This window comes from Pristis pectinata, chromosome 9 (genome assembly GCF_009764475.1).
Source record: "Pristis pectinata isolate sPriPec2 chromosome 9, sPriPec2.1.pri, whole genome shotgun sequence".
Taxonomy (NCBI): Eukaryota; Metazoa; Chordata; class Chondrichthyes; order Rhinopristiformes; family Pristidae; genus Pristis; species Pristis pectinata.
The window spans coordinates 2,297,803-2,323,147 of NC_067413.1; the positions used below are offsets into that span (position 1 = coordinate 2,297,803).

At 44.3% G+C, this 25,345-nt stretch overlaps 1 protein-coding gene across 1 annotated transcript in view; it reads right to left on the reverse strand.

Moving 5' to 3' along the window:
• Positions 1-25,126, reverse strand: part of npc1 (Niemann-Pick disease, type C1) — a 43,415-nt gene extending 18,289 nt beyond the window's left edge. Inside the window, exons 1-14 of the mRNA XM_052022735.1 lie at positions 24,992-25,126; positions 21,139-21,270; positions 18,364-18,470; positions 17,319-17,479; positions 15,830-15,997; positions 11,491-11,740; positions 9,926-10,005; positions 9,351-9,721; positions 7,459-7,685; positions 4,931-5,031; positions 2,766-2,868; positions 2,466-2,655; positions 368-550; positions 158-272 (exon numbers count right to left, since the gene is read on the reverse strand). Of these exons, the coding sequence (XP_051878695.1) occupies positions 158-272; positions 368-550; positions 2,466-2,655; positions 2,766-2,868; positions 4,931-5,031; positions 7,459-7,685; positions 9,351-9,721; positions 9,926-10,005; positions 11,491-11,740; positions 15,830-15,997; positions 17,319-17,479; positions 18,364-18,470; positions 21,139-21,270; positions 24,992-25,057 (2,254 nt within the window). The 5' untranslated portion in view covers positions 25,058-25,126. The remainder of the gene's footprint in view (positions 1-157; positions 273-367; positions 551-2,465; positions 2,656-2,765; positions 2,869-4,930; positions 5,032-7,458; positions 7,686-9,350; positions 9,722-9,925; positions 10,006-11,490; positions 11,741-15,829; positions 15,998-17,318; positions 17,480-18,363; positions 18,471-21,138; positions 21,271-24,991) is intronic.
• Between the last annotated feature and the right edge of the window lie 219 nt (positions 25,127-25,345).

Genomic DNA, 25,345 nt, shown 5'->3' on the forward strand with positions numbered 1-25,345 from the left:
ACACCATTAAACAAAACAACGTACACACCTAGAACCACAAGAAATTTGACTTCCTGATCTGGTTTCCAAGTTAAACCTGTTTGTATTTAAGCTTTCATAAAGAACAAAACTTCATGCAATTCTCTCAACCATTTGAATACAAGCACATCTCACATACCCAGGAAGAATGCCACAGTCTCAGAGAAGGATGACAGGAATATACTGGGTGCCACCTCACCCAGAACTCTGCCAATCTGTTGGTCAAGTGACTCATTGAGCAACTGCTTGTCTCTCTGCGGGGAGGAGAGGAGAGAAGAAGAGTGTGTAATCAGGTGCGTGATCAAATTAACCACATGGAAAACCGGAAACAAAATGATAACAGCAATACCCTAAATGCCTGAACAATGATGAAGATGTTGTCCACGCCGACTGCCAACACCAAGAAGGGGATTACTTCAATCACGATCAGCGTGAGGGGGATCCCAGCATAACTAAAGATCCCTAGGGAGCAGGCCACCGAGCTCAGGACAATCACAATGCCAGCAATTCCCAGAGAAATCTTGGAGTCCACCTACAAAAGACATTTGGTAAATACAAGACTGTCAAGATGGTTGGTAATATTATCTATAAAATGGGAATGAAGTTCTCCTGTGGAACAGGTGTGCACATCTGCAGGACGAGGGCCCAGCCACTGGGGTAGAACACACTGAAGTTCTCAACCTCAGGGCCATGGAGACCTCATTGAGCATCATGACAGAACGTGACAGCTTCACACCTGGAGGACTGAGGGAGAGCGTCACCTGCAGTCACAGGGGATAAAGTCGACCCAGTGCATCAGGGCCTTAAATTACCAGGAGATTCGATGTGAGCTTCAGTTATACCGAGACTATACACACGCAAAATAGTTCAAGTGGAATAAAACTTGAAAACACACCACTGTGTTCAAGGATAGCTTCTAGCCTGCTGTTAGACTCCTGAACAGACCTCTTGTACACTAAAGATGAACTCTTTACCTCAATCTATTGTCGTGGCCCTTGCACCTTACTGCACTTTCTCTAACTGTAACATTCTGCATTTTTTCCTCCTTTGTACTACCTCGATGTGTTGTGAAATTACCTTTACACATGGCATCCAAAACCAAGCTTTTCGCTGCATCTTGGTACATGTGACAATAATAAACCAAGTTGTAAAAGTGCTAATGCCTGAAAAAATTCTAGTTAGTTGACCATGCATTTACATAGCTACAATACTCCTGAAAACAGTTTATCCACTTCTATTAGGCAATTTTAAATCAGGAGGCTATCTGACCAACTTAAAACAAGAAGTAGATATTATGGAAGCTCAACAACTTTAGGAAACACCTCTCGAGAGCCCCAACAGCACCTTGCTGACCCAGTTCCATCTACCCATCACCCACATACCCATTTAGAAACAAAACCTACAGCACAATTCAGGCCCTTTGGCCCACAAAGCTGTGCCGAACATGTCCCTACCTTAGAAATTACTAGGCTTACCCATAGCCCTCTATTTTACTCAGCTCCATGTACCTATCCAAAAGGCTCTTAAACAACCCTATCATATCAGCCTCCACCACCGTTGCCGGCAGCCCATTCCATGCACTCACCACTGAGTAAAAAAACTTACCCGACATCTCCTCTGTACCTACTCCCCAGCACCTTAAACCTGTATCCTCTTGTGGCCACCATTTCAGCCCTGGGAAAAGCCTCGACTATCCACACAATCAATGCCTCTCATCATCTTACACACTTATCAGGTCACCTCTCATCCTCTGTCACTCCAAGGAGAAAAGGCCGAGTTCACTTAACCTGTTCTCATTTACCTGGGTTTCTTCTCCCCTGGTTAATTTTTCCTGAAAACAACCAACTATCTTTTGCCTCCAGAGATGCTGCCAGACCTATTGAATTTCTTCAGCAATCTGTTTGTTGCTCCAGATTCCAGCATCTACAGTCTCATGTCCCCACCTCAACTACTCCCGGTTCAAATCCTTCCAAATTGGTTCAAATGTCACTAAGTTGTACAAAACACTCAGGTTAGGCAGCATCTGCGGAGTGTTGAAGTGTCAAGTTGCCCACTCCAGACATGAACTGACCTGCTCAGCATTGGTTTTAGATTTCCAACATCTACAGTTTTGTTTTTTGATTAAAACTGGGACATGAAGCTGTGGCATGTCAACCTCTGATGGTTAGAGGAGTTGGAGACAAGATGACATTCCAGCACATCGAGCTGGGTATGAGTAATTGCTTGCTTACCAATTCAGAAAGACAACGCTAGAAGCACAAAATTACTAGCAAGCATGCAGGAGCAAAACAGCAACAACTCATGCCCATCACTACTGCAAACTACTAGTCCAGGAACTGTTGCCTTTTAAGAATCTATATTGTAGTTTTTGCCAAAACATTTCAAATGCCCAACTGATTTCCCTCCCAAACAACAAAGCAATGAGAATGTCTGCCTGCCTCACTCACCAGGCAATTCACACAGCTCCTTACGTGCCCCAAGGCAATGGAGATGTAGAGGAACATTATGATGTAGCTGATGAGTATCGTTTTGACATCACTGTTACTCTCGCGATTTATTTCATCTTCAATACTCCGTTCAGAAGAGAATGAAATGCTCAGGTTGGAATCATTATAACTTTTCAGAAAATCAACAAATCTGGAGGAGAGAGTAGAAGTTAAACACTGTTTATAGGAATGTGAATGACAGAAGTTTAACATGCTTAGAATTAAATAAGTAGAAAGGTTATCCAGTGAAGTGCTACTTACACTTTCTCCCAAGCCAAGACTTTGTTTAGTTTCTCAGTGTCATTGTGATAATTATTTACAGGGAAGGTGATCACCAGGGCTGTTGCATTGTTATAATCTTCATCTGTGGGATTTTAAGGACATCAGCATTAAATGAAAAGGATGTTACTGGGTCAAAGGCTGCAGTCCAGGATTGTACACAATCATTCCTCTCAGCCCTCCTCCTCCTCCTCTCTACCCCCCACCCCCCCCCCCCCCCACAACATCCTGCATGCAATGAGGTCAGACACAGACAAACACCAGCCCACCATTTACACCAATCCTACATTGTCCCAATTTTTATTCTTCTGCCTACATTCTCTGCCGAAATCCTACTTCTCACCTACGTGAGAAGGTGAATTTACAGCAGCCAATTAACCCCTCTACCTGCACATCTTTGGGATGAGAGGGGAAACTGGAACACCGTGTGGTCAGAGGGACAACCTACCACTCCACACAGACAGTGGTCAGGATTGAACCTGGATCTCTGGAGCTGAGGCAGCAAGTCCATTACTGGCCCATTTGTTTGATTCAGGGAGCTGGGAAGGAGGAATGAGTGCACGTTTTCAACAGGAAATCAAGAAATTCCAAGTCTCCCATCGAGACTGTGTACCAGCTGCTGTACAGAATCCCAGAGGCAGACACACTAGAACCACTTTCTCAGGATCTGGGCAAGAGGAATATTGACAACTGCCAGCCCTTCAACTGAAGCTTGCTGGGCCATTTCAGCAGGCACTCAAAGTCAACCACATTGGTAGGTCTAAAGCTTCCCTGCCCTGACATTAGTAACCACTTGAGTTTTTAAGTGGCTCCAGTTTCTCACCACCTACTTTGATTACTTTAAACAAAGCATCTAGTGTTATGGCATTCACACTGCAGATGTATACAACACCCACACTTCAATACAGCACCAAGGGCTTGGCATAATTAGATTCTTGGCATTTGTGAAACATGGAGTGATCATTTTGTAATGGCCTGAATTTTTTTAAAACTACATTGTAGCCAATTTTTATTATTTAAAAACAGCACAAAAGCAATTTTAAGAGACTTTCAAGGGGATTAAAGCAAAACAGTACAGCACAGGAACAGGCCCTTCAGCCCAATGTCTGTGGCCAACTCAATGCCAAATTAAACAAGACCCCTGAGTTGCAGACTTAATGAGCTTCCTACAACTAATGGAAACTGGCCCACCAAATTAAGAGGAAATTAAATGACCAGTGGGCAGATATCAAAGTTTCTTTCTCCCCTTATGTCTGAGGAATTCTTCATTCTTAGTGACATTTCTGATGAACGGTTACTAGTACTAGTTAAATTCAACAACTACTCCACTAGCCTTTACCACAGGACATCCAAACGTGTGAAACTGATGGAAGCAGCTGACATTTAAACAGAAAGGTCATTGACCAGAAACCTCGCTCTCCGTAGATACTCCCCATTTTAACAATTCCCAGTGTCTATAATATTTTGATTTTAGATTGCAAAGTGGATTACTCTCTAGTATGACAAGATGGACTCGACCTCACAATCTACCTTATGGCCTTGCACCTTACTGTCTGCCTGCACTTTCTCTGTAACTGTAACACTTTATTCTGCACTGTTCTTGTTTTCCCCTTGTAATCAAAATCAGGTTTATCACCACCAACTTGGATGTGAAATTTGTTTTGCAGGAGCAGTACAGTGCAGAGACAAAATACTATCAGAGACAAAAGTAAATAATGCAAAAAAGGAATAACGAGGTGATATTCATGGACCGTTCAGAAATCTGATGGCGGAGGGAAAGAAGCTGTTCCCGAATCATTGAGTGTGGGTCTTCAGGCTCCTGTACCTCCTCCCCGATGGTAGTAACAAGAAGAGGGCATGTCCCAGTTGGTGAGGGTCCTTAGTGATGGATGCCACCTCAATGCACTTGTAATGAAATGATCTGCATGGATGGCATGCAAAGCAGAGCTTTCCACTGTACCTCGGTACATGTGACAATAATAATACATTTGAAATAAATTGGTTTAACACCAAAAACTGAAACAAACACATTTCCAATAAACAAGGGGAACTAACCAGTAGAGCCACGTGTGAAGTAACAGGGCAGCAGATAAAACAGGACATTGGAAATGACCCAAGACCCTGGAGCTGCAGACTGATGTACTTACCATTGTATCCTCCTACAACCAACCACGGGAAAACCGGTCCACCAAATGTTCCCAAACAGGGGTCGTGAAGCATAGTTGTGTCGTTAAGTGAAGCTGGAGCCCTGCAAATACAAATTGATCGTTTCAGATTAGTATATTGATTTCAATACTGTCATTAAGAGCCAAGCTTTAAATTTCATTGCACTGAAAAACAAACTTCTGGTTAGCCTCAAATAGTTGGTGTCACCTTGCTACCACATCCTTGAACACAAGAAACCTAGTGCTCAACTGTTGCACTTGCTTGCCATCTTCAAATAGTATTTAAAAGTGGAAAGTTGCTCAAGGGTTAAGGAGACGAGGGGAGATTCAAATGATGCAGACAAAGTGGAGGGAACCATTGCCACTGCCCCCTCCCCCCAAAAACTTCTTGGGCCCCAAGGGTGGAAAATAGAGGTTTAAATAATTGGTAGGATTGGTAACATTCATTCCTCCTCCCTCAACCCTCCACCACCCAGGTGGTTGTGGGGGTCTGGAACTTGCTGCACAAAAGGGTGGGAAGGTTAGAGTCAGTACTTTGTGTACAGGGCTACCAACCTGGTGCTGAAAGGTGGGATTAGGTTAGGGAGTTTTCCAACTGGAATATGTGAACCAAACTATTTTCTGTTTTGAAGTCTGATTCTGAGCACAGTTTAAAAGCTACTTTTGAACTATGGAGTTTAAGTACAGACTACCAAGTGGCTAGATTTAAATCCAAAGAATAAATACCAGATAGGCTAATGGAAGCAAACACCAAATTCCCAGCTGTTATGCACCTCTGGCAAGGAGCAGGATCAAGTTTTAGGGGCACTGATTTCAGACAAAATGAAACTGCAGATGCTGGAAATCTGAAAACTAGAATGGTGGAAACCCTCAACAGGTCAGACAACTGAAGGTCACTGTTCCTAAAATATGGCTTACATCTTACAATTGGTTTCTAATCCAGGCATGACCCAGCTGTTGAAATAAAAAGCAAGTTTGGTCAATATTGATTTGAGAATTGTCCATGAAAAGTACATTCACTGGGCTGGGAAGGAAATGTTAAATTACCCATTGATGAAACAATCCCAGGCTTCAGAATCCCCCTGGAAGCAGAGCTCTGAACAAAAATGCCTATGGGCTCTCAGCTCAGGGACAACTCCTCACTAGTCTCTCACCTGCAAATTCTCTTAAGGTTTCCTTTTGAAGTGATATTGGATCATGTGCAAAACATTCTACCTCAGGACTGCAATGATCCATGGAATATATTCAAGACCAGTATTGGAGTTTTGGAAATAAAGGTATTCTGGGGGGTGAGAAGGGAATACTGGGAAGCAGGGTCACACAGAATCAGTTCTGATACCAGAGCAGGTTTGAGGAACCATGTGGCCAACTCAATGATCTAATTTTCCTCATCTAGTCCCCTCAATTACCTGAACATTGCTGTGTTACTACCTTCATGGTTTTTTATTTCAAAATGTAAACTATTCATAATAAAAAATATACACAAGAGAAACAATGCAAACCTTTTACATTCATGGTCATTACATTCAATAGTTTTAACTTAGTTTTTAAGCCATAGCACCATTGCCACTTGTGGCCCCCTGGGGTGATACCCTTTCATTGTTCAAGGGGCTTCCCCACCCGACTCAGCTCCTCCACATGCAGTAAGAGGAAGGAGCCCAGATGTAACACTCCCTGTTACATCCTCAAAGAATTCAAACAAATTTGTCAAACATGATTTACCTTTCACAAAACTATATTGACTGGGTTTCATTGTATTCAGTTTTCCTGATTAGCTATTACCTTTTTGATTTTTGACTCTAGCAGCTTGCCAATAATATCAGTTAAACTAACTGGTCTGTAGTTCTCTGCCTTTTTTGAGCAAACAAGTCAGAGAGAGCCTTTAACATTGGCGGCACTGAGCTTCAGTGCATCCCTCAGCACAGACTCTTGCAGGATGGACTGTGCCAGTCAGCAGCATTCCCTCACGGCCGTTTCACTGCGCTGGGAGACCAGCAACTGTCGGGCAGACCAAGGGGTGTCCTTCACTGAGTTGATGACCTTCCAGCAGCACCCGATGTCTCAGACCCTGGGAACAGCCAGCAGATCAGAGTCTCTGTTACACAGCTCCTGGGGATGAACCAGGATGAGGACCCCTGCATCCTTCACCCCCTCTCAGCAAATCCAGTGTCTGCAAAGAGGCAAGTAACCGTCTCTTCATCACTACAGCCGTCCCAAGGGCAGAGTATGTTGGGAATGGTATCATCTGTACAGGAAGGATCTGACTGAGGGCCCCTCTCACCACCAGCCAAGTGAAGTCTTGTGCTTGTTGGCAAGTTCTGGTGATGAGACCTTCACGTGGCTCAGGGTAGCATGAGCATTGTCACATATTCCTCCCCTAGCAAATGGCACAAGGTTTGGGGCCTTGAATTCCCACAGGGGTATCCAGTGGCACCAAATGAACCCCAAAATCTTATCTCCCAACCCCATGCCACAGTGGGAATTATTTCATTATGTCAGTGTTTACATACCTAGTGCAGTACAGGAAGTGACTGTGGTAGTCAGCATACACAAACCAATCGTCACCAATAGAATGATCAAGGACAGTGTGACTGTTCTGGAAGTAGTTCAAGACACTCAGTATGGTGCAGTTGTTGTTATGCGGAGCCAGAGGGGCCAAGCAGATGTCCTGTAGCCTCACAGTTTCATTCTTGTAATAGGCTTCTAAATCCTGGATCGCATCCTGCAAATCTAGCACCTAAAAAAGTTGGAAGTTTGGAACATGTTCACAAATGAGCAAATACTAAACCATGGATTCTTACAGCCAAGACTTAAATGCATTTAAAGTCCAAGCATTTACATAGGCAGTGAGTGTTACTGCAACATGGAAAAATCACAATGCGAGATTCCACCAACTAATGTAATAACAACAGATTGCTGCTGAAAGTAGAGGCTTCAGGGCCAAGTACTGGCCAAGGACAAACTTGCACTGGTGAGCAAGTGTATGCAAAAATTCACTGTTGCCACAAAGCTCCAATACAGACCTCTGGTGTTGGAGTCTGCATGTGGGTTTCATCCTGCATCCCAAGATATACTGATAGGTCACTTGGTTACTGTTAACTGGGTGGCAAGATATATAATGGGGGGGGGGGGGGGGGGGGGGGGGGGGGGGGAGAAAGGGGGTGGGGGAAGGCCACTGGGATGCTCAAAGGCAGCACACAATGGGCCAAATAAACAAAGTGAGAAAGTTTAGAATCAGAGTCAGTGTTACACAACACAAACAGGCCATTCAGCCCAATGCATCCCTGCCAACCAAGGCACCTACCCAAGCTAGTCTCATTTGCCCACGTTTGGCCCATATCCCTCTAAACCCTTCCTATCCATGTACCTGTCCAAATGTCGTGTGTTGTAATTGTCCCCATCTCCACTTCTTCCTCTGGCAGTTCATTCCATATACCCACCACCCTATGGGGGCAAACTTGCCCCTCAGGTCCTCTGAATCTTTCTCCCTACCACTTTCAACCTAAGCCCTCTAGTTTAGACCATTCACCTTATCTGGGCCCCAGATTTTACCAGGTTACCCCTCAGCCTCCTTTGCTCCAGAGAAAACAGTTCCAACCCATCCAAGTCTCCTAACAACAAGCCTTCCAGTCCCAAACACATCCTTCTGCGCACTCTTCTGCACCCTCCAACTTAATCACATCCTCTCTATAGTGTGGTAACCAGAACCCCACAGTGCCAGCGCACCGGTTGTTAGGAATGAACCCCCTTGGTAAATGTACCACTGAATGACCAAACTTAGAATGGTTAATGTTAGAGTTTTTACCATTAGCACCACTTCTGCTTTTAAGGAATTTTCTCCTCTTCCCATCTTTATCACATTCCCTTTCCAAAGGGATGAATGCCTTCACTTTCAGGCAATGCACTTCAGACCACAGCTCACTAAACAGTTGGCTCAGATTTTAATACTTAGAGGAAACACATCTGCAGAGCCAAGCATCAGCAACTTTTGCTGAGTTCAGCACCGTCAGACCCGTGTCTGAGAACAATACTCAATGCAACGTTTGTATAATAGTTGCAGGGTGGAGAGAGCAGAGGGAAAAGTGATCAGTGTTACACTGCCTGCCAGTCCCCACGCTGTCAGACATCGCCAGAGATTACCATTACCAAGATGTTCTCAGGACCTCTTCCTTCTACAAGCCCCACCCACTGACAAGCAACATCTTGCCCTGGGCAACCTTGTCTTCCTTGCAGTTGAGCCTGCTTGACAAATCTTGTAATTTAACTTTGAAGCAATTCTCAGCCTTGAGAAAAAACCCAACTCCTCCTTAATTTATTGCTCTAAAGAACAGAATCCCTGTTTGAAGTCCCTTCATATCTGGAAGCATGCCAACAGATTCCCCCACAGCAAAGCAGCACAAACCTGGTGTAATATATCCTTGCTCAATGGTGGGCCAAAAGGTACATTTGACCCTGATGGGTAAGGAGAGTATGTAGTCCAAGAGCTGTTTGGTGCTGTAATAATCAGTTGTTCAGTCCGAAAGAAAGGTCCAAAGTGAGTGTCAAAGTAATATTTCTCTTTGCGAGCTTGGCTGGAAGGAGCAGACCAGATTTCAACTGGATCAGTGGTTACCCTCATGAATACCAAGCCTGAAGAACAGACTCCTATGGCAATGACAGTCAAGATGATAACAGGAGCAGGATTCCTCACACAGAAAGCCCCCCACTGGGAGAATATGTCACGCAGGAGAGCCTCTGATTTCGCACCAAGCTGTTCACAGCAGGACATCTTATCTGAGGACAGAACAGGAGACACCTTATCACACTGGGAAGAGATTAATGTACCAGCATTGCACCCAGCCCCACTCCACAAGTTTGCTGACACACAAAATGCAATTTACAAAATCAAGTGATTATGTAATGTTAACTTCAGCCAAGATTCAATTTCACGGAATTAAATTAGTTCAATTTGCCAAGGCAAAACCATGAATAACCTACCAAGATCATGTTTGATGTTGACGGAATGATTTGAGCTGGTGTCAATAATTGGTGCATATTCAGAAACAATATGTTGCTTCCTGCAGCAGAAAGAAGAGATTAAGAACAAGCAAATGCAGACATTGTAAAGAGATGCTCTACAATACTTTACAATCAGCTCTTGGGTTCAGGGCTTCTGTTTACACAATTTATATCCACAAATACCTTGGCCACAAGTCAAGGCATTGAGTATAAAAGTTGGGAGGTCAGGGTGCAGTTGTACAGGATGCTGGTGAGGCTGCATTTGGGGAGTATTGTGTTCAGTTTTGGTCACCCTGCTATAGGAAAGATGTCATTAACTGGATAGAGTGCAGAAAAGATTTACAGGGATGTTACCAAGACTTGAGGGACAGTTATAGGGAGAGGTTGGACAGGCTGAGACTTTTCCTTAGTGTAGGAGACAGACGTGATCTTAGAGGTGTACAAAATCATGAGGGGCATAGATAGGGTGACTGCACTCTGCTTTTCTTCCTCTCACCTCTTCCACCCCCCCCCAGGGTTGGGGAATCAAGAGGATATAGGTTTAAGGTGAGAGGGGAGAGATTTAATAGGAACTTGAGGGGCAACCCTTCTTAAAAAAGGTTGGCATGCATGTAGAATCAGCTGCCAGAGGGAATAGTTGAGGAAGGTACTACAACAACTTTAAGACAGTTGGACAGGTACATGGATTGGAAATGTTTAGAGGGATATGGGCCAAATGTGAGTAAACAGGACTAGCTTGGATGGGGCACCTTGGTCATCATGGACTAGATGGGCTGAAGGGCCTGTTTCCGTGCTGTATAACAATGAACTTCACTCAGTTCTAATTGGAGACCAGATCAATCTGGTTGCAGATCAATTCAAAACATTTAAAGCAAGAATGCCTACACTATTCATGACAATTCTTGGATTGTTGTATTCTACAACACAGGAGCCCCAAAGCACCCCATGAGGTAGAATAGACCCTTCCCTCCAGATCTCCAGGCAGATGAAGGGAGTGGAGGTCAGGGAGAGGGGATTGTGTTAAGGGGTTGGGGTTAGTGTAACATGGAAAGTTAAATACAGCAGCCAACTAGATAATGGACACCAGGACCCACTACCTATCCCGCTTCAATGATCAGACTTGTTTCAACATTTTTTCTCCACAAGGAGCTGCCATTCAGCCCATCTAGTCAATGCCAACTTGCATCATTCCCATTCCCCTGCATCCTTGTCCTCTTTCACCTCCCACCACCCAACTACACTAGAGTAACTTATAGTAGTCAATTAACCAACCAGCGAGTCTTTGGGATGTGGGGGGGGCTGGGTGGAGAACCAGAGGAACCAGAGGACCTGGGGAAACCCACGTGGTCACAGGGAGAATAAGTAAACTCCTAAGGTCAGGGTTGAACCCAGATCACTGGATCAATTGCACAGTAAAGTTGCCCATGTCTCCTCAGATGGCAGGCACTGGCCCAGCTGCCTCCCCATGCAAGTGGAGCCACCAAATGTGCTTCACCCGTCACCTTCAGCTCAGCTGAAGTAGATGGACATTTTCACCTTATTACCTGCAAAACCACATCCCAATGAGGACTCCACTAAAGGAGAGCAGGAAGATCAGATAGGTGATCCACATTATGACAGCCATAGCATCTAGGCCAAGAATTGTCCATGGCACAGGTAGAGGCGGTGGCACTGGCTTTGGGCCACAAACCAGTGAACAATCTTGACAGCTACATGGTGGTGAACCATCATCCAGACTCTCATTGCAGCCTCTGGTTTTATTGTTCATGGGGATCATTTCACCAACAGGATGATCTGTCAACAGATAACACCAATATCATAAAGTAACAGCTTGCATTCTCTCTCCCATAGCAACATTACTCCACTTGGGGAAGGCTCTTCCCAATGATGTTGGACTGAATTCCATCATCTTGTGTACTGTATTCACCTCTTCCGCATCATTTCAAAACTGGCAGTGCACATGCCCACTGAGATCATGGTCAAATCAAAATTTTGATGTTCAGTTTACTTTTTTGTTTACAAAGATATCTCCATTAGTCACATGAACATTGAAACACACAGTGAAATGCATCTTTTGCGTAGTGTGCGCTGGGGGCAGCCCGCAAGCGTCGCCACGCTTCCGGCACCAACATAGCATGCCCACAACTTCCTAACCCGTACGTCTTTGGAATGTGGGAGGAAACCGGAAAATAAACTTAGATTTTAAGCTAAAATAGTAGATAAACCTAGAGGTCATTAGTGAGTTTAAATACTATTGGGTTTAGCAATAAATACTTTAATAGAAAAAGTGCATGAAATGCTCAGGAGGTCAGGCAGCATCTGTGGAATGAAAAAGTTAATGTTTCAAGCTAATGAACCTTTAGTAGTTTTGATCACAGCTCTGACCCAAAAAAATGTAACTCCCCACAGATGCTGAACAACTTGAGCATTTGCAGCTGCAATTTTGCTTTTTACCTCAATTCAATTGAGTTTTCATGTAGTGATACCCCTCATCCTAACTGCCAGTATGGTGAACCACCTTGGTCCATTTAGCAAAGGTGTTCAAAGGGCTGTTGGGAAGGACAGTTCTAGGATCCAGTTCAAGGATCCGCAACATTTCCAAGTCAGGATGGTGTTTTCCTTAAGGGAACCTGCAGGTGATGGTGTTCCTCAGCTCTCACTGTCCCAATCTTCAGTCAAGAAGCTGCTTTCAAAGTAGGTTTGGCAACTTGCTGGAAGGCTTACTAAATTACAAATAAATTAAAGGCTCGTGGGATCATGGATTGGCTTCAAAACTGGCTTGGCCGTGGAAAACAGCAGTGGTGGAGGAGTGTTATTGTGACTGGAGGTCGGTGACGAGTGATGTTCTGCAGGGATCAGTGCTGGGACCTCCGACTTGGAGGGAGTGTAGGTGGGCTGATTAGCAAGTTTGCAGACAAAAATTGGTGAAGTTGAAGGAGAGCGAGCAAGGTTGTGAAAGGATTCAGCAGGATATAGATCAGCTGGAAATATGGGCGGAGAAATGGCAGATGGAGTTTAATTCAAGCAAGTGCGAGGTATTGTATTTTGGGAAGCAGCTAGGGTTGTAAAGATGTGTATGGCATACTTTCCTTCATCAGACAGGGTGTCAAGTATAAAAGTTGGGAAGTCAATTTACTGCTGGGAAATAAATTGGGAATGGGATGCCAATCCAATCCAGTGCTGCCACCACTACCTGTGCCTTGGACACATGAACAGACAGAACAGAAGGGATATGGATCACATACAGGCAGATGTGTAGTTTAAACTGACATCGTGGCTGGCACCGACAGTGTGCCAAAGGACCTGTTCCTGTGCTACACTGTTCTATGTAGAGTGTCAGAGTAGGATCTGGAAATAAACTAGAAGCCCAGAGGTGTAACAATGACACTCTGCTTTGAGATATTGAGTAATGCAATTAAACTGGTCAACCCTGTTGCACATCTGATGCCATTTGGTGGAAAGTGTTGGTCCATTTTAATGATATCAAATCAGATGGTTGGCACGTTTTAATTGGGAAAAAATGTGAACCATTTCTGACATTCAGGATCCCAGCACACTGCATTCCTGGAATGATCAGCCCCCCTCTCCAGCCTCAAACTGGACTTTGACATTCTCAAACTACAATACAACTGCGTCTACAATTAGACAATACAATAAGCAATCTTATCTATTCAAGATTGTTCTACAAACACATCCCTCCCATTGTGTGAGTGACTGTTGGAATTTGTACTTTTCCCCCTCTAGGTAGATTCCCAGCTCTCAGAAAGTCTCTCCCAATTTAAACATTGGTTTCAAGCATAATACAGTCATTCAAATGTAGTCAGATTCTGAAAGAAAATGTATACCTAAGTCATTATCCAAGGACCATATAATTTAACGGTTTAATATTCTTTTGTTGCACCAAGAGGAGATGCACCATAGAACTTGTACAGATGCACCACAGAAAGCATCCTATCTGGATGTATCACGGCTTGGTACAGCAACTGCTCTGCCTAAGACCACAAGAAACTGCAGGGAGTTGTGGACACAGCCCAGCGCATTACGGACACCAGCCTCCCCTCCTTGGACTCGTCTTTACCTCTCGCTGTCTTGGCGAAGCAGCCAGCATAATCAAAGACCCCACCTGCCCGGGACATTCTCTCTTCTCTCCTCTTCCATTGAGTAGAAGATACAGGAGCCTGAGGGCACGTACTACCAGACTTAAGGACAGCTTCTACCCCACTGTGATAAGACTATTGAACGGTTCCCTTATACAATGAGATGAACTATGACCTCACGATCTACCTTGTTGTGAGCTTGCACCTTATTGCACTTTCTCTGTAGCTGTGACACTTTACTCTGTACTGTTATTGTTTTTACCTGTACTATATCAATGCACTCTGTACTAACCCAATGTAACTGCACTGTGTAATGAATTGACCTCTACTATCGGTTTGTAAGACAAGCTTTTCACTGTACCTCGGTACAAATGACAATAATAAACCAATACCAATGCACTTTGCAAAGTCAAACCAAAGCAAGATTTATACAATGAATGGTTGGGTACTAGGGACTGTAATGGAACAAAGGGACCTAGGAATACAAGTGCATATTTTGTTGAAAGCAGGACAGGTAGAGAGGGTGGTGAAAAAGGTGTTTAGCACGCTGGTCTTCAATCAAGGCAGTGAGTATAGATAGGAGCTGGGACATTATGTTGCAGTTGTACAAGTCACTGATGAGGCAGCATGGAGAGATTTAAAAGGGACCTGAGGGGCAACTTTTTCCACACAGGGTGGTGAGTATATGGAACGAGTTGCCAGAGGAAGTGGGTGAGGCAGGTACAACAGTATCATTTAAGAAGCACTTGGATAGGTACATGGAGGGGTGGGGCTTGGAGGGATATGGGCTGAATGCAGGAAGTTGGGAGTCACTAGGCAGACAACATGGTCAGCAAGGACTCATTAGGCCAAAGGGCCTGCATCTGAGGTATATTACTCGATGACATTACCTATTGAATTACTCACTTTGAACCACTAGTTTAAAAAAAATCACATTGCACGATCAAATGCAAATCACTCAAGTGCAAGATCACTAACTGAGGCATTTTTTGCTCAGCAGACATCACCACCATCTTATCCATAAACTAACAGCAAAACCCTTAGTGGAACATTAGGCACTAACAGGACATCAAGAGTTGGGATGTTACAGCTATACAAGATGTTGGTGAGACCACACGGAGTTCTGTATGCAGTTCTGGTTACCTAGCTATAGGAAGAATGTCATTAAACTGGAAAGGACAAAAAATTCACAAGGATGTTGCCAGGACTGGAGGGGTGAGTTACAAGGAGATACTGAACAGGCTGGGATCATTTTCCCTGGAGTGTAGGAGGCTGAGGGGCAACCTTGGAGGTGTGTAGAATCATGAGGAGCATAGATAAGGTGGACAGTCAGTCTTTTCCCCCAGGCTAGGAGTCTAAAAAGACAATTAGACAGGTACATGGATAGGAAATGTTTAGAGGGATATGGGCTAAATTGGACCAACTCAGGTAGACAACTTGGTCAGTGTGGACAACTTGGGCCAAACTGCCCTTTCTGCAGTCTGAATTCACAAGATCACAAGACAAGGGAGCAGAAGCAGGCCATTCGGCCCATCGAGTCATAGTTATACTATCAGTACTTAATGTGTTTTACTCCTGCTCACTGTAAACCAGTTAATTTTACACTAAAACAACAGCTTACTATTTATGCCACACAGTACAGTTTCTGTAAAAGCAATTTTCATTCATCTGACAAGTACACAGGTATTCTGCTCCACTGGGAAACAGTACACCTACTGTCACTGTCCAAATAGTGTTTTGGAAAGTGCACATTATGCAGAATGGTACTAGAATAAATGAAGCTTACCACCAAAAATGGGAATGATGTTGAAGGGAGTCTGAGCATTCTTTATGGTGCACATGTACTGAATCCAGTTGGTTGCATTACAGTCCTTTGCATCTTTGCCACAAAGTAGCCCCAGAGCTTTTTCATTACTTGAAGGAGACTGGACATCTTTGCAGGCATTGTACATGGCTGAGTAAAGACAAACAAATCAGCATCATGATTCATACTGGCTGGTCACAAGGTTAATTTGAATTGACAAATTATCCATTTGCTTTAAGGCAACTCAAATTCTAACAAATGATTGGATTGGACCTGGCTTTGAACCCACAGGGAGTTTGCAACAAGGAAATGGAATGGGTCGGTTTTCGACAATAAATTTCCGCCCAAGAACTCAAATACAAAATCCCCAAACTAGCAATGATCTGAACTAGACAAACTCAAGGATTCCATAGAACAGTACAGGACAATAAAGGCCCTTTGGCCCACAATGTTGTGCTGACCCAATGTTAAACTTCGCCTAAGACTATCTAACCCCTTCCTCCCACATATCCCTCTATTTTAAATTCCTCCATATGCTTATCTAACAATCTCTTGAATTTGACCAATGTACCTGCCTCCCACCACCACCGCCCCAGGCAGCGCATTCCATGCCCCAACCACTCTGGGTAAAAAAACCTCCCTCTGATATCTCCCTTGAACTTCCCATCCATTACCTTAAAGCCATTTCCTCTTGTATTGAACATTGGTGCCCTGGGAAAGAGGTGCTGGCTGTCTACTATCTATTCCTCTCAATATTTTGTACACCTCTATCATGTCTCCTCTCATCCTCCTCCTCTCCAATGAGTAAAGCCCCAGCTCCCTTAGTCTCTCCTCATAATCCATACTCTCCAAACCGGCCAGCATCCTGGTAAATCTCCTCTGCACCCTTTCCAATGCTTCCACATCCTTCCTATAATGAGGTGACCAGAACTGGACACAGTACTCCAAGTGCAGAGTAACCAGAGTTTTGTAGAGCTGCATCATTACCTCACAGATACTTAATCCCTCACTCTGGTGTTGGTTTGTCTTGGCAATAAAGAAGTCCTCCAGGTGCAGGGCATTACCCAACCACCCCAGAGTGGCAGGGTACAATACTCACTCACCCCAGCACCAGGTTTGGCAGCAGGTCTGTATAATGAAGTTGAGCAACTCTGGTCTGCAGTTAGGCAACATTTAAACAATCTGAACTATAAGGGAAGTTTCCCTGGTTCTGTTAACTGCTCTTATCACTGAAGCAATGAGCATATAGCTATGTGTACCACTGATATTCCAAGAAAAAAAGTTAGATCCCAGAATAATGAAGGGACATCTTTGATAACTACAGATGTGGAGTTGATTTGGAACTAGTTGCTGACAAAGGAGCTTACCGATGTCAACCTGAAGACAAAGGGGCTCGTGTTTTTGACCATCCTGAAGTGAAGTTTCTACCCACATTTGACAAGTGACAAATGTTGCATCTAAAAGTTCTCACCATTTGCAAAGTGTGATCCAATGTAATATTTCACCTCTGTGATGCTGGTTTGATTCTGAATGTATGGTTCAAACTTAGTGGCAGTGACAAACAGGCTCTGAACAGGACTGCAAGTTAGTTCACAGTAGAAGGTCATGAAGTTGTGGAAACAAGAGGGGCACCTGCAAGATAAACATTAAGGACGGCTTAAGTATCTTAAAGCAAGTGCTCCAAGTGCCAGATTTCCTTCCTAAATACATTCAATCTAGCCTGGTACCACATGTACAGCAATACAAAAGCTGTTGAGCAGTTTGGTCGCCAGACACTGGAAAAGGAAGCTATGCTCTTCCAATTTATTCTGTGGTAACCCCAACCCAAATGCATCTTAAACCCCATTCACCTTCATACCCTTCCCAACAAAACTGGTTGGTTTTGAATTTCTGCACCCCACTCCCTCCCCCAACTTTCATCTTTGAGGAACAGGAGTTCCAGATTTCCTTACCCCATGGAGGGGTTCATTTTTGGCATTACCTTCGAATAGGCCGGCTTAGCAAGGATCATACTCTCATCTTCTGGATGAGAAAATTAAATCCTTCAAGCATTTCCATCTTCCAAATTCAGAGAGTGAAAATTTAGTCTCTGCAACCTGTGCTGTTCAATCCTTTGACCAAGACAGGTACATCACCAGAACTATACACCCTTTCTGAAGTGCAAAAGCAGAGTTCTGGATGTGGGCTACACAAGTACAAACCAGGCAGGAATACTTTTAAAGCAGACACATCCAAAGTGACCTGTGGACAGGATACAAGATGGACTTGGGCTTAGCCAGATCCTCAATGACAAGCTAGTAGGATGGACAGTAATAACAAGGTCACAGGAACATTTACCACTGCTCTAATGTCCTGTGAAAGATAATTTTGAATTGCTAAAAGAAAGCCAAAGCAAACAACTGCTTTCCATGATATTCAACAGAGATACAAGTTCTGTTGCACCAGAGAGAAGATCCACTGGGGCCTCCAGAGGTCTCAAATAGACCTGTCTGAATTATAGAACAAAACAAGGTTACCTGGACAAGAACTGAAGAGGCAGCTGCATATTATCTTTAAGTGTGTGCAGTTGTTGAACATCACAGCAGAGGTTAACATTCCCGTAGAGATAATTTGGACACAATTCCTGCAAGGCACAAAAGTAGATGAGTATACAAACAGAATCCAGGTACTCCTTACAGGCAAGATTAAGAGAACTAGTTTTGAAGTACAAGAAAACAGCACATTCAAATATTCGGGATTCAGAAAGCTGCCACAGTCCAATTTTACAAAGCAAGACATAGATCAAGAATAGTTGTCACTTTTCAAAAAAGATTCCATCAGGCCATTATCCACCTTAGAGTTTTGAGACCCATCACCTCCTCAATATTGACATACCCTAAAACATCAGCATACCCCTCCCTGGTCTCAATGTCCTTCTCCTTGGTGAATACCAATACAAAGTACTCATTTAATGACCTCACTCACTTCTTCTAGCTCCACAACCAAATTCCCTCCTTTGCCCTTGAGTGGACCCACCCTCTTGTTCCTAATTATATACAGAATGCCTTGGGATTCTCATTAATCCCACCCACCAAGGATATTTCACAGTACTTTTAGGCCTCCAAGCTCCTCATTTCAAGTTCTTTCCCAATTCCTTTATACTGCTCAAGTTCCTTGTCCGATTTCAGCTAAACATTACATGTTCCTTTTCTTTGACTAAATTTACAACATCTCTTGTCATTCAAGGTTCCCAAAATTTGCCATCCTCATCTTTCAGAGTTCAGGACCAGCTGGTCTTTAAAAGGCTCCCATGTCAGATGTGGCTTTGTCCCCAAAGACTTTACGGAAATGTAGCAGGTGTCATGACACATCAAGAACTTTTTGTAAAGCTTCTTTGGGCAGCAGTGACGAAGCTTGTAGAGTTGCTATCTCAACTCCGGCAAAACTGGGTTCAATTCCGACCTCCAGTGTGGTGTCGGGAGTTTGCATGTTCTCCGTGACTGCATTTCCCCCCGTGCACTGTTTTCTTTCTGCAAAGATGCAAGATGGTAGGTTACTACAGTCCTGCAAATTGCACTTGGTATTTAGGCAAGTCAGAGCTTGGGGGTGGGTAGGGAAGTTGACAAGAATGTAGGGAGAGCAAGTTTCAGGGAAAATTAAAAGAGAATGGGATATGCTGTGAGCTGGCATAGGTTTGATGGGCAGAATGGCCTCTTCCAAGGAGATCAGGAAGTACTTGGCCAAAGGAAACTTAAGGAGCATCTAAAAATAGTCTAATGAGAGAGTCCAAGGATGCAAATTAAATCAGGAAGTAAACTGAATAACAGCCAAGAACCTTAAAGTCACATCATTTCCAAACCATGTAGGTGAACAGTGCAGGGATGTCTCATGAAATCAGGAGATACCAGGTGGGACACTGTAGAACAGGGAGCAAAGAGGCCCAATGTTAATTGAAAATCATGATAGCAATAGGAAAAAACATCAGGACTCTGGACGTGTAGTGGTTCTAACATGAACTGGCAATTCAGCACTCAGGAAACAGCTAATCTGCCAGTCATGCTGATCTCTACAAAGTGTTTTCAACAAAAGTTGAATGTTAAAGTATGGTTCTTTTAGCCAAGATATCAAAGCGCTCTACACCATAGAACCATAGAAAACTATAGCACAGAAAACAGGCCATTTGGCCCTTCTAGTCTGTGCCAAAACATTATTACACATTTAGTGTTTGATCTGGAAACCTCCAGAGCAGATTCATCATTCACCTAACAGGGTTCAAGCAGCAGAACCACTTAGAACATTTCAGCACAGTACAGGCCCTTCAGCCCACGAATTTGTGCTGACATTTTATCCTGCTCTATTACCTATCTAGCCCTTCCCTCCCACATAGCCACATGAATGATAGAGAAATGGAGGGCTATCTAAAAGTCTCTTAAATGTCCCTAATGTATCTGCCCCCACCACCTCTGCTGGCAGTGCGTTCCATGCACCCACCACTCTAAAAAAAAAGTTACCCCTGACATCCCCCTTATACCTTCCTCCAATCACCTTAAAATTATGTCCCCTCATGTTAGCCATTTTCACCCTGGGAAAAAGTCTCTGACTGTCCACTCGATCTATGCCTTTTATCATCTTGTACACCTCTATCAAGTCACCTCTCATCCTCCTCCTCTCCAAAGAGAAAAGCCCTAGCTCACTCAACCTATCCTCATAAGACATGCTCTCCAATTCAGGCAGTATCCTGGTAAATCTCCTCTGCACCCTCTCTAAAGCTTCCATATCCTTCCTGTAATAAGGCAACCAGAACTGAACACAATACTCCAAGTGTGGTCTAACCAGAGATCTATTGAGCTGCAACATCACCTCGCGGCTCTTGAACTCAATACCCTTACTAATGAAGGCCAACACACCATATGCCTTCTTAATAACCCTATCGACCTGCACAGCAACCTTGAGGGAACTATGGCCATGGACCCCAAGATCCCTGTGTTCCTCCTCACTGCTAAGAGTCCCACCATTAACCTTGTATTCTACCTTCAAATTCGATCTTCCAAAGTGTATCACTTCACACTTTTCCCAGGTTGAACTCCATCTGCCACTTCTCAGCCCAGCTCTGCATCCTATCAATGTCTTGTTGTAACCTACAGCAACCTTCTACACTATCCACAACACCACCAACCTTTGTGGCATCAGCAAACTTACTAACCCACCCTTCCACATCCTCATCCAAGTCATTTAAAAACCACAGAGTAGGGGTCCCAGAACAGATTCCTGCAGAACACCACTGGTCACCGACCTCCAGGCAGAATACTTACTTGAATTATTTCATACCCTTCCTTAGGCAGTGGTTTTGGTGGGCCGTCATATTTACAGTTGTACCTCTTCTGGGTAGCTTTGTCTGTCCCGCATTCTCCATACCAAACGCATGTTGCATTGTGCGCAAATACCTGAAGAGGGAAATGTTATACAAGGCAATGTTACAACTACACATGAAAATTCTTAGAAGTAGCAATGTTTATCAAAAGATTTTTTTTAAAAAACTAGTTGAGGTGCTGTTTTCTCAGCATTTACACATTAAACAACTGCCCTCACATCAGAGGACAACAGCAAACCAGGTAAAGTTTCCTCAGTTCCCACTTCCATCAGTGAGCCCAGGCTATAAACATTAGTTTCTCATGGGGAAGAAGTGTGGGACTTGTGACCACATGGAAGTTTTCATGCAAACAGATGCACTCAAGGGGAATCTGGACAGAACCACAAAGAGTTCATTGACAGGAATTGACAAGCAAAAGAGGGAGGCTAATATTCAGCATGTACACCTATCTACTGGCAAAACAGCCCATTCTGTTCTCTCAACAACTACATGGGCTGGGGAAAAAAATTAAACTTCAGTCAATCTAATACAGGATGCAGTTGTAGCAGTGCTGAAACTATCCGACTTAATTTCACTGTAGTTACTGGACATTGTTAAACATCAACATTTGTCTAGTTCAATGTCTTAAAAGTTAAAGCACTGATAAGAATATAGTTGTGTTGGACAAGAACCAAGTATATATCAACACAGAGTCAGGTTTGCAATAACGAACTTTTACTGAGTAATTTTCCATCAAACCCATTATAACATTTTACCAACTGAAAGATGACAAGTAGAATTTAGTCAGAATTACCAAAAGATCTTTTTCCTCTTTCCAGGTGCTTTTAGACAGCAGCTAGCCAATCAAAACTAGGCTGGAAGGGTTAAGCCATAAAAGGTCTGACCACTGCCACCATCTTGTGATTGGTGACTGTGGTCAGAAACTGAGGCTGGGCCTGAAAGTGGCTTATACTGGTCGGCTACAGCAAACCTGTAGAGTCTTCCCCCTGCTCAAGGAGGGAGTATCCTTCCCTCTGTACAAGGATGTGGCCAGGGCTTGAGGGACTGAGTTATAGGGAGTGGTTGGACAGGCTAGGACTTTATTCCTTGGAGCAGAGGAGACAGGCGATTTTACAGCAGTGTACAAAATCACGAGGGGCATATTTAGGGTGAATGCACTCAGCCTTTCTCCAAGGGTTGGGAGAATCAAGAACTCGAAGGCATAGGTTTAAGGTGTGAGGGGAGAGATTTAATAGGAACTGGAGGGGCAACTTCTTAAAAAAAATTACTCAAAGGGTGGTGTACCTATGTGGAACGAGCTGCCAGAGGAAGCAGCTACAATAACAACTTTAAGACAGTTGGACAGGTACATGGATAGAGGGATATGGGCCAAACACTGGCAAATGGGACTAGCCTGGCTGGGGCATCTTGGTTGCCATGGAGCAGTTGGGCCGAAGGGCCTGTTTCTGTGCTGTATAACTACGCCCCACCAAATGTTCCCTCCCCTTTAGTTACCCAAAGCCACCATTTTCCAATTAGCTAATCATTTGACCAGCTGTGGGCATTCACTCAGCTGAGTAACAAGGTGGACAAGATCAAACTTCAATGGCCACAGTTTCCAGCATAGGTCATTGGACAAGTCAAAGGCAAAAAGGCAAGCGTGTCCTGTAAATGGGATGACATCAGTACAGTAGGTAGAAAAGATTGGCTCAGTAGATTGCAGAATTAGAATCAGCAAGGGCCAAGAACATTAATGGAAGCTGCATATAGTCCCCAAATACCAAGTGATATTGGGCACACTATAAAATAAGGAGGTCAGAGGTAATACATGGGGAACTTCAATCCACAGACTGAGCAAATCAAATTAGTACCAGAGGATATTTCCTGGATTGCACATGTTGGATGCAAAGAACAGCATATTGAGGCACAGTACTAGATCCAAATAGTTCGTTTAACAGGAAAGGATTACTTAGTAACTTTGCTGTAAAGGGCCTCCTGGAAAGAGTGACATTGATTGAATTTTACATCATTTGATAAAATTCAGAGCAGAAAATAGGAAGAGAAACAGTTAATGTTTCCGGTCCAAACCCTAAAGAGCCTCTCAGGTCAGGCAGCATCTTTCGACCCAGGCTGCCTGACTGAGTTTTTCCAGCATCTGCAGTTTTGACTTTCAATCTAAACCAGGGAATCTGAAGGTACGAGGGGCAGGATTCGGTAGATTTGAAATGTATATGAACGGTATGACAGTGGACAGGCAATGTCCAGCAATTAAAATACACAATTTGTAACAATTCCTTAAGGAATTAGGGCAACAAGGGGGAAAAAAAAAATCAGAATCAAATTTATCACTGACATATGATGTGAAATTTATTGTTTTACAGCAGCAGCACAGTACAAAAAAAATTACTACAAATTACAAAAATAAATAAATAGTGCAAAAAAAAGAACAAGGTAGTGTTCATGGACAGTTCAGAAATCAGATGGCAGAGGGAGAGAAGCTGTTTCCAACTTGAGTCTTTAAGCTCTGCTGTAATCCAAAAAGGCACAAGTGTAGCCAGAAAAGTAATGCTGCTTGGATGAGAACAGAATGAGCAATGCAAAGGGCAGGAAATGGAAGGGAATGGATAAACATCAAGTTATTATTGTTGCCTAAAACACAACAAACCAGAACCATTCCTCAGGATTAGACATTTTGGGACAGGGAAGATTAAAACTCTTAATAAATACAGAAAAGGGTCAAGCAATTATTTCCACCAAGGATAAATCAATCACATTCAAGGAAAATTGGCAAGAGGCGATACAAGATCACATTTGTAAGAAAGGAAAAAAATGTACCATAGAGCTAGAAAGGGCAGTGGAAGCAGATTCAATTTTTAATCTTTGAAAGTTTACAACACAAAAGGCCACCATATCACAAAGACAATTAAGAGATGCCAGGGAGGGGAAAAGAAAAGTTGGGAGGGCTGGAGAACCAGACTAATTAGATAACACAGACGGCTAGGGCATAAATGAGAAGCACTTTGCAAGATCCTGTGACCCACGTCGACCATCAAGGAAACACAGCACAGGGCAGTCATCCCAGGCTGAAGACAGAAGCTGCTTTGCTGACTTGCGTTTTCATTTGTCTGCACACATGGCCTCAGTCCAGAGAGCCGTGCATGCCACAAGTTCATTCAACATTTTAAGGAGTTTATGGCAAGCAGGCTGGTCAGATTGCATTGCTGCCAGCTCTGTTCCCCCCTCCTAACCCCACCATTGATGCAGTGAATTGCTTTTTTTGCTTCAGACACCTTTCAGATAAGAATAAAACAGTGCAAACTTTTTGCATGCTGTTGCTGCTCTGCATTGAGCAATGCTGGTGCAGAGGTCGGTGAACGCTGCTGCACAGAGCTCATCACGAGATAGTGAATGAACGCTTATCCGGGATTGCGCATGCGCGGTACCAGAGGGCGATCGTACGAGGCGATTGAAGGGTGAGTCACGTGGGACCGCGGCCAATCCACTGCGAGGGTTACCTGGAGGGGTGTGGCTGACGTCACGGTTACCGATACCGCCTGCACATGCGGTGGGGTCCCGGTTTCGTAAAGGCAAACCCCCCCCCCCCCTCCCACCTTCCCCCGTGGAGTCTCCCAGCCGTACCGCTCTCGGGCCACAGCAACCGCCGAGTCCAGACCGCCCCGGGGCGGCGGAGGGCGGGGAGGGCTGGGTGCTGTCGTCCCGCTGACCCTGGACTAAACCCTTCCCAGGCTCTGCCCGGCAAACCGGGCTCGCCAGCCGCCCCTCACCCCACAGCGGACACCACGCCATTCACTCACCAAACCTTCGGGAAGCCGCAGCGTCGCCAGCAGCAAGGCGGCGCCGGTGACACTCAGAGCCCTCATAACCACCGCCGGACCGGGTCTGTACGGACTGTCAACTCGACTGCCGCCTCACACCGGCTTTTATCATCGGGAGGCGGGACCCTGTCAATCAAACGAAACCGGCCCGTCTCCCGGCTTCTCATTGGTTGCATTCAGCTGAGGCCCGCCTTCCCCCCCCTCCCCGGGGCCATCCTCGTTGGAGGCGGGGGCCGCATATCTTTCTTCGCTGTGATTGGCTGACACTGGTGACCCCCGCCCAGCGAGGGAGGGACTATTGGAGAATTCCCTTGTCAATCAAGCCCAGCATCT